At 44.6% G+C, this 13764-nt stretch overlaps 1 protein-coding gene across 7 annotated transcripts in view; it reads right to left on the bottom strand.

Moving 5' to 3' along the window:
- The window catches only part of TRPC3 (transient receptor potential cation channel subfamily C member 3), a 70653-nt gene extending 58501 nt beyond the window's left edge, over nucleotides 1-12152 (bottom strand). For all 7 annotated transcript variants that reach the window (XM_025420505.3, XM_025420506.3, XM_025420507.3 and 4 more), the window contains exon 1: nucleotides 11914-12152. In XM_025420505.3, the coding sequence (XP_025276290.3) occupies nucleotides 11914-12152 (239 nt within the window). The remainder of the gene's footprint in view (nucleotides 1-11913) is intronic.
- Between the last annotated feature and the right edge of the window lie 1612 nt (nucleotides 12153-13764).

Raw genomic sequence — 13764 nt, 5'->3', positions numbered from 1 at the left:
TGGGGCATGATCCTGGAGACCCGAGATCGAGTCCTACGTTGGGCTCCCTGCATGGAGCCCGTTCTTCCTCTGCCTGTGTCTCTGCCTCTCTCTCTCTCTCTCTCTCTCTCTGGGTCTCTATGAATAAATAAATAAAATTTTTAAAAAAAGAAGAAGAAGACGCCTTCAAAATGCCTTCACCAGTGACTCTTTAATTTCATGCCCTTGCTTTTACCAAGAATTGATATTTTTAAAAGGTTACTATGTCTTTTTCAAAACTGTATTTAAAGCGTTAAAGTGGTTGTCTATTATTATATCCATTGTACCTTTTACATGTATTCAAGTACTAAAATTATTCTAGAACTGTGTATTAATAGGCTTCTCTCTCTCCCCAGATGAGTTTGCTTCTTTTAACCTAGTAATACATAAACTATATAACCCTTGCCTTTTTTTTTTTTCCCCTAGGAAATTTAGCTTATATCTAAAAGTGCTTAGTTACCATCACTATTCTACTCCAGATTTCTGGTGTAGTCTTTTCCCACCACCTAAATGATTTCTCACATAGATTTAAAATCAATTATCCTATATTCCATGTACTCTAAATCTATTTTATGATTATATGAATTCTTTTTTAAAAAAATAGAGTATTAATAAATATCCCCACATATGTGCACATATTCCTTGATGGTCAGGTAGTACTTTATTTTTCATTAGCCGGTGACCAATAGGGGGGAAGTGCTCAATAAATATCCGTTCCACCGGGCTCCCAAATCTCTTCCCAGGCTCTATTCTCTCCCTTGACCTCAAATCCCACATGTACAACGATCTGTCCTCTGGACACTAAAAATGTCCCAACTCACCCTCTCCCTTAACAAGCACCCCTTCCTTATTCAGATTAAGCAATTTCAAGGTCATCTATGACTCACCATCTTGAGGCTCTCAGTCTCAAAGTTCTGAAGATTTTCCTTTGGAATATTTCTTGTACTGGAGCCTCCCTTCCAATTCTCATTGCCAGCACCATCTTCACAATCTTTAATCAACCATAGCTGGATTATTACAACAGCTTTCCAGCAGAGATGCCATGAAGGAAGGCCATAACACACATGTCTGTTTTTCACACACTATCATATTTAATTCCTATAACAATGTTATGAAGCAGGTCTTATTTCCCTTTCATAGATAAGAAAACTGAGATTAAAAACCAGCCCACTGTAGCATATATAGCAAAATGCAGATCTGGGTTTCAACTTGGGGTCTGAACTTCAAATTCTTTCCAGTGCCACAAGCTACTCCTAATTTTCTTCCTTCTATGCCACGGCCATCCCCAACATCTTGCTTTTGTTAAGGTCTGCTTCTACTGTCACACTTCTCTTAAATAGCAACAACAACAACCAAATTGGAATCCTCTGGTTGACTTTCAAGAATTCTGCCTAGAAAACCTTGTTTTCCTTGCTCCTCAGATTCATTTTTCACTGTCCTATAAACATATTGTCCTGCTTATTTCTATACTATCAAGGGTAATCCTATACTGTCAAGGGTATTTTTGGAAAACTAATAAGGTGCTTTCTCTTCTGTGTTTCCAAATACAATATCTTTTCCCCAGTTGACTCAGGACACCTTGCTGTGGGGGCAGCAGGAGAGGCGGGTGGGGATGATGAGTGCTTAGTTAGAGTTCAATGGGGACATGTAGGGGAGAAGTAGAGAAGACAAATTTTAGAGGAGTGCAAAGAGAAAGAACAAGGTAATTTTCAGCTTTTTTTGTAGGAAAAATGGGATTTTGAAAGCAGAATGTAGGAAAAAGAGAAATCATCTTGAGGAAGGATTTGCTCAGTTCTTTATTTCTCTAATCAGTTCTGAAGGAACCAGATCATAGAATGCTCTTATCGTGCAGACAAGATAGCTTTTGATAGCAAAGTCATTGTGCTTCCTGTCCTGGCACAAGAATGAAAAAATAGAACGGAAGGAGAAGTTAAGATGTAGATCCAAGAAAGTGAGAAACTGCTGAGACCAAGAGACCTGTGACATCCCAGCCTGGTTAAGCAGAGAATGTTATGGGCTTTCTCAAGCCACGCTATGTTCCCATGTATTGTGGACACTGCGCCGGGAGCCAGAGAGTCTGCACCCCGACTAGGGACATCGCTAGTGATGTAAGCTGTATTTGAGCTCTGTAGCTCATAGGAGCTGAGCTGAAACCATCCATATATGTATGCCAAGGAGCATATCTGGGTTAGAACAAAGGCAAGTCAGCCAAGATCAAGTTATTTTCGCTGACAAGCAGCACCTAAGTAGACCAGAAGAATCAGAGGACACCAAATCTTTCTTTCTTCCAGGGGATACATAAACACCCTTCTCCCAGTGCCCAGATGCTACAGAGGGAGAGGAGAGTAGGGGGAAGTGGATAGGGAAAGGCTTTCTGAAAGCCTGAGCTCTTTTATTCAAGTGAGAGGCTATTTATTAAAAGGAAAATTTACATTATAACATCAAACTAGGATCAATGAAATTGGCCTCACAGCATCTCTCCAGAGTGCCCTGAACTAGGGGTGTATACATGAACCCTAAGGAGACTACAACCCCTTATAGAGATTGGGGCGGTGGGAGCAGGGAGGAGGGGTTATGGAGGAATCAGCAAGCAAAAATCCCTTAGATACTAGCTCAGGGCACAAGGAGACACTGTCCTAGTTGACCTAATCCCTGCAATAATGTAGGGCAAATCTTCCCTCCTATTAACTCACATAATTGCTTAATCATTTAATTAACTTAATTGCTTTATGGTTTAATTCACTTGTTGAATAAGTATGTTTAGCAAGCAAAATACAAAACAAAATTTTAAAAACTAATTTAAACCACAGAATGGACATTTGGTTCATTTTTTTTTTTTCTCTCTCTCTCTCCTGGTCAGTACGTGGGAGGCTCAAGAGAAAGACCTATTACAGGCAGATTACAGGAGCAACATGTTGCTGTTCATCTAGATTGTTCTGGTTTCTTGATCTTGCTATATGTGCCTCTGGGATGTTCTTTGTTTATTATATCCCTAGGCTACTCTTATTTCTGCCCAATTGATACTAAGCCTATAGACAAAGAGATTGGGTTTGGGTCAGAATGATAAGTAACTTCCTTAAAGTCATTAAAGGATAAAGAATTAGAAGAAGAGAGCTCAGAGGTCTCTCCTATGCTCTCTCTACTCTACGATGCTATCGCCAGGGAATAAGAAAACAATGAATAAAGGTTGCAAATCAAAATAGTGTTATTAAAATGTATGCTTAGCTTATGTTTTGGAACATTTGGGTTCTATAAAAAACAGCTTCAAAAAAAAAAACCCACAAAAATTGCTCTTCAGATTGAATCACAATCTCTTTCACACTCAGCAACAAAAGAACATTATTAAAGAAGTCAAATCCTTTATTGAAATGAAGAATTAGCCAACTACTCTATCCATCTAGCAAGTTGGCAAACAGAGTAATAACACCATCAATGTGAGCCAAAGCCATGAGAATAACACTCAAGTTGTTTTGACGAAGCAGTTCGCCCCCACTGAAGAAAGGTGAATGTGCCAACCGGCCAGGATCCAGAGTGTCATTCTGTGAAGGGCGAGAAGAGCAGAAGGAGCCACAGAAGATGAATAGTGAGCAAAGCACAGAGGAGGGGTGGAAGAGGGGAGCATTAGAGAGTAACAGCCATGTTACAGTGTCGAGGGTGGTGATAATTGGAAGTGATGATAGGGGTGGGAAGCAGCAGGCACTGACAAAAGGACAAGCAAGTCAGAGATGAAAAGTCAAAAAATAGACAAGCCTCATAGTCTCCCTGGCAAGCAGGCAGCTGTCAGTCAATGTGGCTGCCTCTGGAAACACCCAACATCTATACGATGCGGCTTACATGTGAGTGTGCTCACAAACAGCTTCAATGGAGTCATTAAAGACACATGTTTTGAAAAATCTCTTAACACATTTATTTGTAGAGGGGAAGAAGAGAAGTGGGGGACACTCTGAACTTCAGTAGCCCCTAAGGGCACCAGTATGCAAGGCTAGAGGAAGGCAGCCCAATCTGTCCAACTGTTTGATGTACATGGTACAGGACTATGGGGAGTCCCATGTACCACACCATCTACTGCTGAGCCCACATCTATGGACACCATGAGCAGCTCAATAATGTGTTGTCACAGTAGCAACCAAACCAACAAGATAAGGAGCTCCATTTAAGAAACAGGAAAGCATGGGACACCTGGGTGGCTCAGTGGTTGAGCATCTGCTTTTGGCTCAGGTCATGATCCTGGGGTCCAGGGATTGAGTCCTGCATCAGGCTCCCAGGGGGGGAGCCTGCTTCTCCCTCTGCCTGTGTCTCTGCCTCTCTCTGTGTGTCATTCATGAATAAATACATAAAATCTTTAAAAGGAAAAAAGAAACAGGAAAGCACAGCTTTCATTCCTAAAGATTTTCATCTGCGCCTCCCCCCCCCCAAAAAAAAAAAGTAATAGGTAGAGACTCCAGCACTTGCAAGTCTGGAGAGATATCTGGGTCTCCACAGTAATTAATTTCCTGACAGTTTCTGTTGGCCTGTGCTATATTCAGAATCCTCTAGGTATGAGTTTAATAAATCTATTAGACAATGCTAATTTGGGTATATATCCTAATCGCCAAGTCAGAGAAAAGAGGCTGTTGTATATTTAAGGAGGAAAGCTCCAGTTTCTCTCTTCATCACTTTCCCTGTCATCCCTCTCGTGAAAGCTCTTTGCCAGACCCCTCAGCAGCCAAAATCAGAAAAGTAAAAAGGTCACCTAATGATGTGTTCCTTCCTCCATTGGGAGCAGAGGTGAAGACCCCTAATCATTGCCTGCATGACTTAATAATACTTCTTAAACACATGTACCTTCTAGAACTTAGATGTTTCTGCTTCCAGGAACTGTATTTTGCATACAACTCTGTTAAACTGCTGCATTCATTCCTTTTTAATGGTCCGCTTTCATGCCCAGCTCTTCAATGATACTATAACATCCTTAATAGAAGAGACCACCTCCCTTTATGTCTAAATACTGGCTTTTAGTACACCACTGATGAATATCTGTCTGTTGGAGCCATGAGTGAACAGACCCATGAGTGCTTAAACCGTAAGACTGAAGACCCAGGGAACAGACAATTTTCCCCTCCCGATTAAAGAAAACTTTTGGGGGTCCCTCGGTGGTTCAGTTAGTTAAGCGTCTGCCTTCAACACAGGTCATGATCCCAGGCTCCTGGAATAGAGTCCCACATCATGGGCTCTCTCCTAAGCAGGGCATCTGCTCCTCCCTCTCCCTCTACCCTTTCCCCCTGCTTGTGCTCTCTCTCACTCACACACTCTCTCACAAATAAATAAAATCTTAAAAAATAAAATAAAAAATAAAGAAAACTTTTGGTCACATTTGATAATGTGTGGAAGTAGTGGTGGAGGGGAATTAGAATAATCCTATTAAAAAAAGTCATGAATAATATAAATTAATAATCAGAAGTTCAAGTAATATAAACAATTTTTCTTCTTTCAAAGCAGGTTTTTCCTTAATCACATTTAATGCTTAGTTACACCACAAAAATTATCTGATGCATTCCACATTTCTTGATTTTAATATTAAAATTACATTTGTCAGGATAACATCGAGTAAATCTTAGAATTAATAAGTTCTAATAATGAAGCTTATCTTCAAAAATAAACTCACAATACTTTCTAAAATGAATGTTTATTATTTCAAGAACAATAAGTGACAATGAAATCAGAAGTCAAATGAAATAAAATGAACTCAATCAAAAACTGCTATGACCTAAGAGAAATTCATATTTGGCTATTTAAGTATATTAGATGCTATTATATATGTTAATATTTTATATTATACATATAAACTTGTTTAATATTATTAGAAGCAAAGGGATCTGGTTTTCTATCACTATCACCCATATCCTAGGTCAAAAGTCTGAAGTTTTTAGATGCTTGCTCCTGTCTCATCACTCTGCAACCTACTTTTCAACAGAGAATCCATATGCATCGGTACTACTTGACAAAATATATTTAGAAATGCAAAACTGGTGTAGAATATTAGCATTGTCATGCCCTTTCCTTAGCAGGTCATATACTTGTGGATATTTAAATCTCATGTTTTAAAAGGTCTAAGACCAAATCCATACTGTCACCTATTATTTGAATAGTGCAAAGAGAGAAGTTTTCTTTCTAAAAGGGGATTCCTTGGACTGGGTAACTATAGACAAACATCCCTGACCTAGATGCTGAATTAAAGACAAAACATTGTAACAATCCTGATTATTCTCATACAGTCACTGCTGAGCCCCTTACCCACAAGTGTGAAGTTAGTCACCCCACTGCTCACAACTCCAGATACTCTATCTAGGGCCAGACTCCTACATGCTCACCCTACACTGGCCACTAATCTAGCAACCCTGCCAGACTTATACTGTGTGGGGCTGAGGGCAATGTTGAGAAGGAAGACTTCTAGGCAAGATAAGAGCTTCCCTCCTCAGAAGACTGCTCAGCGGCCAGTCACTGTTACTTAAGCATGCTCCCTGAGGGGACAATCTCAATCCTGAGCTAGGAAGTTTAAAGTATTCCTTCCTGTCAAGAGCCTAGGAGCCCAGTAAAGACGGGTATCTTCCTCCTGTTACATTTCCCATGGTGTTTTATTGCTTACTCTCAACTGGGGGTAAGGAGGTTTATGGAACATTGTAGGCAAAGGCAAAGCTTGATGGTTAAGAATATTGAGAGGAAGAAGAGGGGAGAAGGAAGGAAAGGGAGGAAGGGAGGGGAGAGGGAGTGGGGGAGAGAGACATTTGCTATCCCAGGCCAGTGATGAAAAATCCCTAAAATTCTAACTGTATCATCAGATGATGTCCCAGTCCTGCTCCACGATCGTATCACCACTTTGATATGAAGAAAAGAGAAAACCATAAATGATATTTGGCAGGGGGTCAGTTATGTTTTGAGATATTCTTTTCTCCTTTCCGTTTCCATTCTCAGTCCTCCCACTTAGCTTACAAACTTTCTCAAGTTGATCAGCCATCAGCAGTCAAATTGAAATGATGAATTAATTGGACCTCATAAGTGAATTAATACTAATTAGTAGTGTCCTGTGCTGTTCCTCCCAGGAGTAAACACATTTTTAAATTTCTTTGAGGAATAGAGAAAAGCTGAACCCAAAGGAGGCCACGGTGTGAACAGCATAGCCCTAAGAGCCTAGAGATTTCAGATGACCTAGGGCTGCTGTGAATTAGAAGTCAAACTTCAGCTTCAGTTTATCGATTTGTAAAAGAAAAAACTAGACTAGATGAAATCCTTTACAACTCAAACATTCTATTTTTTTTCCAAAATATTCTATATTAGTTAGATTTAGGAAGTGTGATACTAGGATGACTTTAGGTGGGGGAGTTCAAATGACCCTTCTATCACACCATATAGATTACTATCTACTCTATTTGCCCCATAAGATTAGTCATGATCAAGATCTTCCTTCTGCAATCTTGGCCGGTTAATAATATATGGACCTGTTAATAATAATAATTCATTGGGGCTTAAATAAACACCTGAAACACAATTGTAGGGATATTTGGTTTTAAGATGATGGAATAAGGCTTCTCTTATCCTTTCTCCTTTCCAAAATTACTTCTCCCCATACAGCAAGTAAAAGAAAGAAAAATAATACAAATTTCATCTTCTATGAAACCAGAAGACATTTGTAATCTGTAACTACACAACATATGAAAAGGAGTTGGAAGAAAGGTAAATGATTTAGTGGAGATAGGGAAGGTCCAACCAGAGTGCCAGAGTGCCCATAACAAGAAGCAAGTTGATCCACCCTGCTCAATGCCAGAATATGCCCAGAAATTGAAGGCAAAAGAAATCCCAGAAAGTAGAGATGAAGAGCCCAAAACGGGGGAATTGGCTGAAAGTTTGTGCAAAGAGTAGGTAGGAACTCTTTCCCTAGATCTCTATCCCACTGACTGATACCCTTACCCCTATAAGAAAGATAGGATATTAAATCTCCAGAGAAATAGAAATAGAGATGCTCTGCTCTGGTTGTGGAGATACCAGGCCTAAGAGAGGGCAGGCGCTAAGAATAGGGGATCCCTTCCCAGTTCTAGCATGAAATATTATATAAACATAAATTACTGCTTTTGTTATGACACATTTCTGGCAGTACTTCCTCTGAAGAAAAACTAAACAGAATCTTTTCTACAAGTCTTTCTCTTTTAAAGATAACACTGCTGAGAAATCTAATGATTATGTGCACGTATGTTATTACATACAAGCATTGATTCTCCTTTCTAAAGGGAGACTCATAAGTTTCTCTCTTGATTTATCAAGTATTTGCCAAATGTGAGTCAATTCTTCTCTTTTCTTGAAACTGTTCTTTCTAGGCAGCCTTGTTGCCCACCTGCTCCGTCATCTTTCTCTGTATCCTTTGATTGCTACGCTCTCTCTACCCTCTAAACAACAACAAAAATTCCTCGGAAAAGGGAGTCTATAGCACTTTTGTTTCTCTTTACACTCTTTCTTTGGGTACTGTCATATACTCATATGACTCAGCAACTAGCCCCATCAGCCAGGAGACTCTCAAATTCTCCCAAGCTTTAAACTCGAATTTCCATCTTCCCGCTTGATACCTCTAATCAGAATTATCTGATTTTGGGTTTGATTATCAGATTATATTATCTGAAAAATCAAACTCTCCTCTTTGTCCTTTCCTTTTAAACAATGACATCAATGAGCTTAGTTATCTAGGTCAAAATCCCCACATCATCTCTGACCCTGCTTTCTATTTATTTATTTATTTATTTATTTATTTATTTTTTATGATAGTCACAGAGAGAGAGAGAGAGGCAGAGACACAGGCAGAGGGAGAAGCAGGCTCCATGCACCCAGAGCCTGATGTGGGATTCGATCCCGGGTCTCCAGGATCGCGCCCTGGGCCAAAGGCAGGCGCTAAACCGCTGCGCCACCCAGGGATCCCCTGCTTTCTCTTTAAATCCCTCATGAGCAGTTAGTTTTATGTTCCCATAGATCCTATCTGTGTATTGTGTCTTCCAACCTCTCCCCTTTCTATCCCAGTCAGTACACTATTACAGATCCTAATCTCAGCCTGAATAGCTACATAGGCCCCTAATTTATTTATTCATTCTCTCAATTGCCACTTCAATCTATCCTGCTCTCAGACTGGTGTTGATCAAATTGCTGCTGCTCTGTATTGCCTCCTTCTGTGGCTCTCTATTGCCTCCTTCTGGCAAGATTCTCCGTATTAATGCCCCAAACCAATGCAACCAGCTAAATCTCATTGCTCTCCTACACATACTCTATGCTCCAACTGAACTCAATTAATACTCCCCAGACATGCCTAGCATTTTGGTGGAAGGGCTTCAATTAATTTCCCACTCTGTTTCTGTATCCTATTCTATCGTCTAGGGCCATAAAGTTTTCCTTGATTTCTCCATGACCTTACATAGTTTGTCGCTCCCTTACACTGGATCCTTCAATAGCTCCATTCTTGTATGTTTTTATGGTACTTATTTTACTCTAATTTATAGCATAATAGCTCATGCCCAGTTTCATTTCCACCTCTCCCTCATGAGATTTTAAACTCCTTGAGTGCAGAAAAGTTGTCATACTCATCTTTGGGGCTTGCTATACCAACTTGGCACATGTAAATGCTTAAAAATGTCTTTGAATCCAAACTCATGAGGACTGCCTTCAGATGCCTTTTTGGAGTTTCATCAGATATATTTAATAACTAAGAACTTCGAGAATGGGGTACTCTTGCCAATGACAGACTACTTGGTCCTAGGTTTGCAAACAATTGGATAAAGAAAGTCTTGGTTTGGATTAATGGTTGAATCAAGAGTTCCATCAAAGGGTATTTTTTAAAAGTCTTGTTAGTTATATAGCAGATGACATTCTTTCTCCTAAGTCAGTCTGTTTAAAATTCCCAAATGGAATACTGGAGCATGGCGCAATGAAATGAGCAACAGGATTACCCTGAGGAATCTTTTTGGTAAGAGTGGGATTCTATCTTCAGCATCCTGGCTGAATTTTAAATTCAGCTCTTCTATTCTGCCTACCAAAATGACCCTGGGGCTTTCAGAGACTGGTTATCCTTCTCCGGTTGCATCCTCGGGTTGTTGTGTTCACTTTCAGAGCTGTTTAACTGTGGCCATATTCTTGAAGGTGGGGGGAAAAAAAGCTGATTTTTGCTACAGATATCAAACTAGTGCCCACCGTCAGCACATGACAGGACTCAAACATGGAGAGCTTACTGCCCTAATTCCCAAAGAAACATTTATTAATGTTTGTCTCCTTAAAATGGACTGGGTCTTCTCAACGGCTTTACAAAGTAAATACGGTAGGACATTTACTTGTTGAATTATGTTAAGTCAGAAAATAGAAAAAAAAAGTTCTATTAGCAGGTAGACACGTCTACAATAGAATCTGCCTCAGTATCTTGTGTCATTGCTCTCAAACTCCAAAAGGCAAAGTGAGTTTTCTCTGCTCCACCCTGCTTTCTCAGAGAAGACTGCTGTGGTGTCCCATTTAGTGTGGGTTTAAGATAAATGCAAAAAAAATCAAATAATCAAGAAATTGAGCTGGGTTATAAAAACCAAATTGGCAAAAGGAAAAACAGACAGTGTCTTAAAAATCTTAGGGAGGCTGGAAAGCGAGCTGGCAGTGCTTTAATCCCTAAGGATATACCTTCCTTCCATTTCCTGGGCCATTTCCACTCCAGGCTAATCTTCGGCAATAATTGAACCGCATCGGGATGCGTCGCTCATTTTAAGTCAGAACCCTTCCCTAGGCGGTCTACTCAGCCGCTGATTTCTGTTTTGTTACAAGCAAATCTGGAAGGGCCAGGCGTGCCCCTGCGCCCGCAGAGCGAGGCGAGGTTAGGGCCCTCTGGAGGTCGCCCCAGAGGCCTGGGCCCAGGGCTGTGGCCGCTCTAGGGCAGCAGGGGGCGCTGCCTAACCTCGGTCCCGTACCCCGCCCAGACGGTTAGAGCCGCCCGCCACATCTGACCCCAGCTCTCTACCTAGGTCTGTGCGCTTTTTCCTAAAAAAGACAGTACACCCTGTGGCACGCCCAAGGTATGTGACAAGAAAAACAGCACGCTCCGTCCACAACTAAGCACTCTCTTTCACTCCTCTCTGTATCTCGTAGCTGCTAAGGCTGTCCCCAAGACCTGGGGATTGAGGAAAGTCGCTCTTTCTCACGCACTACAGTGCCGACCTCCACCTTCCTTTAAAAAGAAAACAGCTCCTGCCGCCTGGGAACTACAGCCGAAGGCGCCCCTGGACGGTTCCCGCGGCTGCCCGGCGCCCCCTCTCCCCTGGGGACTCGGCTGCAGTTTGCTCCCAACTGTGAACGGACCGTCGAGAAACGGGGCGGCGGGGCAAACCTGCACCCACAGCCCACGGCCCACGGCCCACGGCCCACAGCCCGGCCGCACACCTTCCCTCCGGGCTCCCCACTCCCCTGCCCCGGCCTCGGGTGGGGGGCGCGCGGGGGGGACGCCCGTTCCCAGGCGGGGCAGCGGGGGAGGAGGGCGCCCCGAGTTTGAGCGCGCGCCTGGGTCCACGCGCAGCCCCGCATTCCTGGACTTCCTCGGGGAGCTCGGGGGTCCCCCGCCGAGGGGTCCCAGCCCAGGGGGCAGCAGCGCGCGGCTGGGGCAGGACGGCTCCGCGGGGGCTGGGGCGTGCGCTGCCGCGGGGACGGAGCCCCAGCCACGCCCTCGGGGGCCGCCGGGTCCCTCCGCACAGCGGAGCCCAGCGGAGCCCAGCGGAGCCCAGCGGAGCCCCGCGTCCCCGAGCCGCCCCGAACGGAACCGCCAGGCCCTGCGCCGCGGCGTCCGCGGCCCGTCGCGGGGCGGCCGGGAGCGCGCCATCCTGGCCCCCGCCCCGCGGCGCCCTCCCGGGTACTCACGGGTCCAGCCCGGGCGAGAAGGGCGGCGGGCGGCAGCCGTGCGGTTCGCGCTGCGAGGGCGCCGAGCGCGGCTCCAGCCCCCCGTTGACGCCCCTCCAGCCCCGCCGGCGGCGCTGCGGCTCCGAGCCTCCGTCCTCGCCTTCCTCCTCCTCCTCCTCCTCCTCCTCCTCCTCCTCCTCCTCCGGCGCGGGGAAGGTCACCCTCGCCTGCTCCTTGCACTTCCTGCCCTTGGTGGACATCGCGCCCGCCGCGGTCCGAGCGCGGAGATGCCGCCCGCCCGCCGCCGCCGCCGCAGCCCGCGGCGCCCCTTCCCCGCCGCCCGCCGCTCCGGCAGCCCCCGGCGGCCCCGGGCGGGAAGGCGGGCGGAGAGGGCGGCGCGGCCCGACGCCCGACAGCTGGAGGCGCGAGCCGGAGCCGAGCCGCCGCCGCCGCCGCCGCCGCCCACCATGAAACCGTGGGAGCTGCGGCCGCGGCTGTGGCTGCGAGGAGGGCGCCGGGCCGAGGCCGAGGGGGCGCTGCTGCGGGGAGACGCTCTCCCGGCGGCGGCGGCGGCGGCGGCGGCGGCGTTGGCTGCGGAGCCTCCTCGGGGCCGGCTCCCGCCTCCGACAGCAGCTCTCGCTAGGACTCTACCCTCACTCGGCGGGAAGGACGGGGGGGGGCGGGGGGGGCGGGGGGGGAAGGGACGCGGCCGTCCTCGTCAGACCCGCGTGCCGCAGGTAGGCAGAGAGCAGCCTGCTCCGCGGTCCCCATCTCTCCGCGCGAGGACCTAGAGCCCTTTCCCACTTACACATGCAAGTTTCTTAAGGAAGGGAAAAGGCAAGACTGGTCCGGCCTGTTCATTCTTCTGCAGTCGTATTTACCCAATTGGACTCCACGTTTGTTTCCACAAGCATCCCTTGTCCCTGGTGCCACTTCTAAGACGTAGCTGAACCTACAGAGCTTTAGGTGCATTTCCTGGAGTGCTTTGGACCCCAACAACGGGGATGTCTGAACGTGCGTGGTGCTTTTTTTTTTTTTTTTAAATAAATCTCAAAACCATCTGACAAGATTTATGTACAGTTCCAAGAAATATTTTCCAGCAAAATGTAAAGTCTCCTCTTTAACACTTCAGTAATAATTAATAAAACGAAAGCAATTCATTTTAAAAGTCAAAAACCGCATTTCTTCTGGGAGAAAAGACTCAGGGAACTTTAGCCAAAGGAGTCTTAAAAGGATCAAAGAATTTCTCCCTCGTTTTAGAAAGGAGAAACTGGGGCCTAGAAAGACTAAACTAGTCGCGGGAGGCAGCTGGTGAGAAAACTCAGATCAGACCGAGGGGAGTATATTTTCCGAGGCTTTCTATTGCCTCAAATATGCAGGTTTCAATCAAGTCCAACTTGGAAGCGTCACAGAAATACCAGACATGCTATGGTGAGGTAAAATAAGATACTCATTTTTTTAAAATTGCATCCAATTATACTGTTTTTCCCCCCCAGGAGCACTTCTTCCCGAAATTAAATAAAACACAAGTAAGGAAATGTAGCTCTTTTGAATGTAATTCTTAAAAAGTAATTAAAATACTGAGTTTTATTAAGTTGATAACAAATCTGTATGTTTAAGGAAACAAGGATATTTATTTGTGCATCTGACACAGAAAATCAAGTAAATACTGTCCAGTGTTTTACAGTTGGAAGCATCTTTTCTGTATTAGCACATGCAGAAGTAGAAGTGTTAAAATCTTCACAGTATAAGTTTCTAGACCCCTTCAATTCCACCCCCGAAATATCTCTAAAGCAAGACTGCTCTCTGCACCCCAATACTGCTGCCTCACTTCAGGCTCCCATCAACGTCCCTGCTCTCTGTTTTAATGCA

This window comes from Canis lupus, chromosome 19 (genome assembly GCF_003254725.2).
Source record: "Canis lupus dingo isolate Sandy chromosome 19, ASM325472v2, whole genome shotgun sequence".
In the NCBI taxonomy this organism is placed as follows: domain Eukaryota; kingdom Metazoa; phylum Chordata; class Mammalia; order Carnivora; family Canidae; genus Canis; species Canis lupus.
Note: the sequence above shows the minus strand (reverse complement) of the source record. Positions and strands in the feature narration are given on the sequence as shown.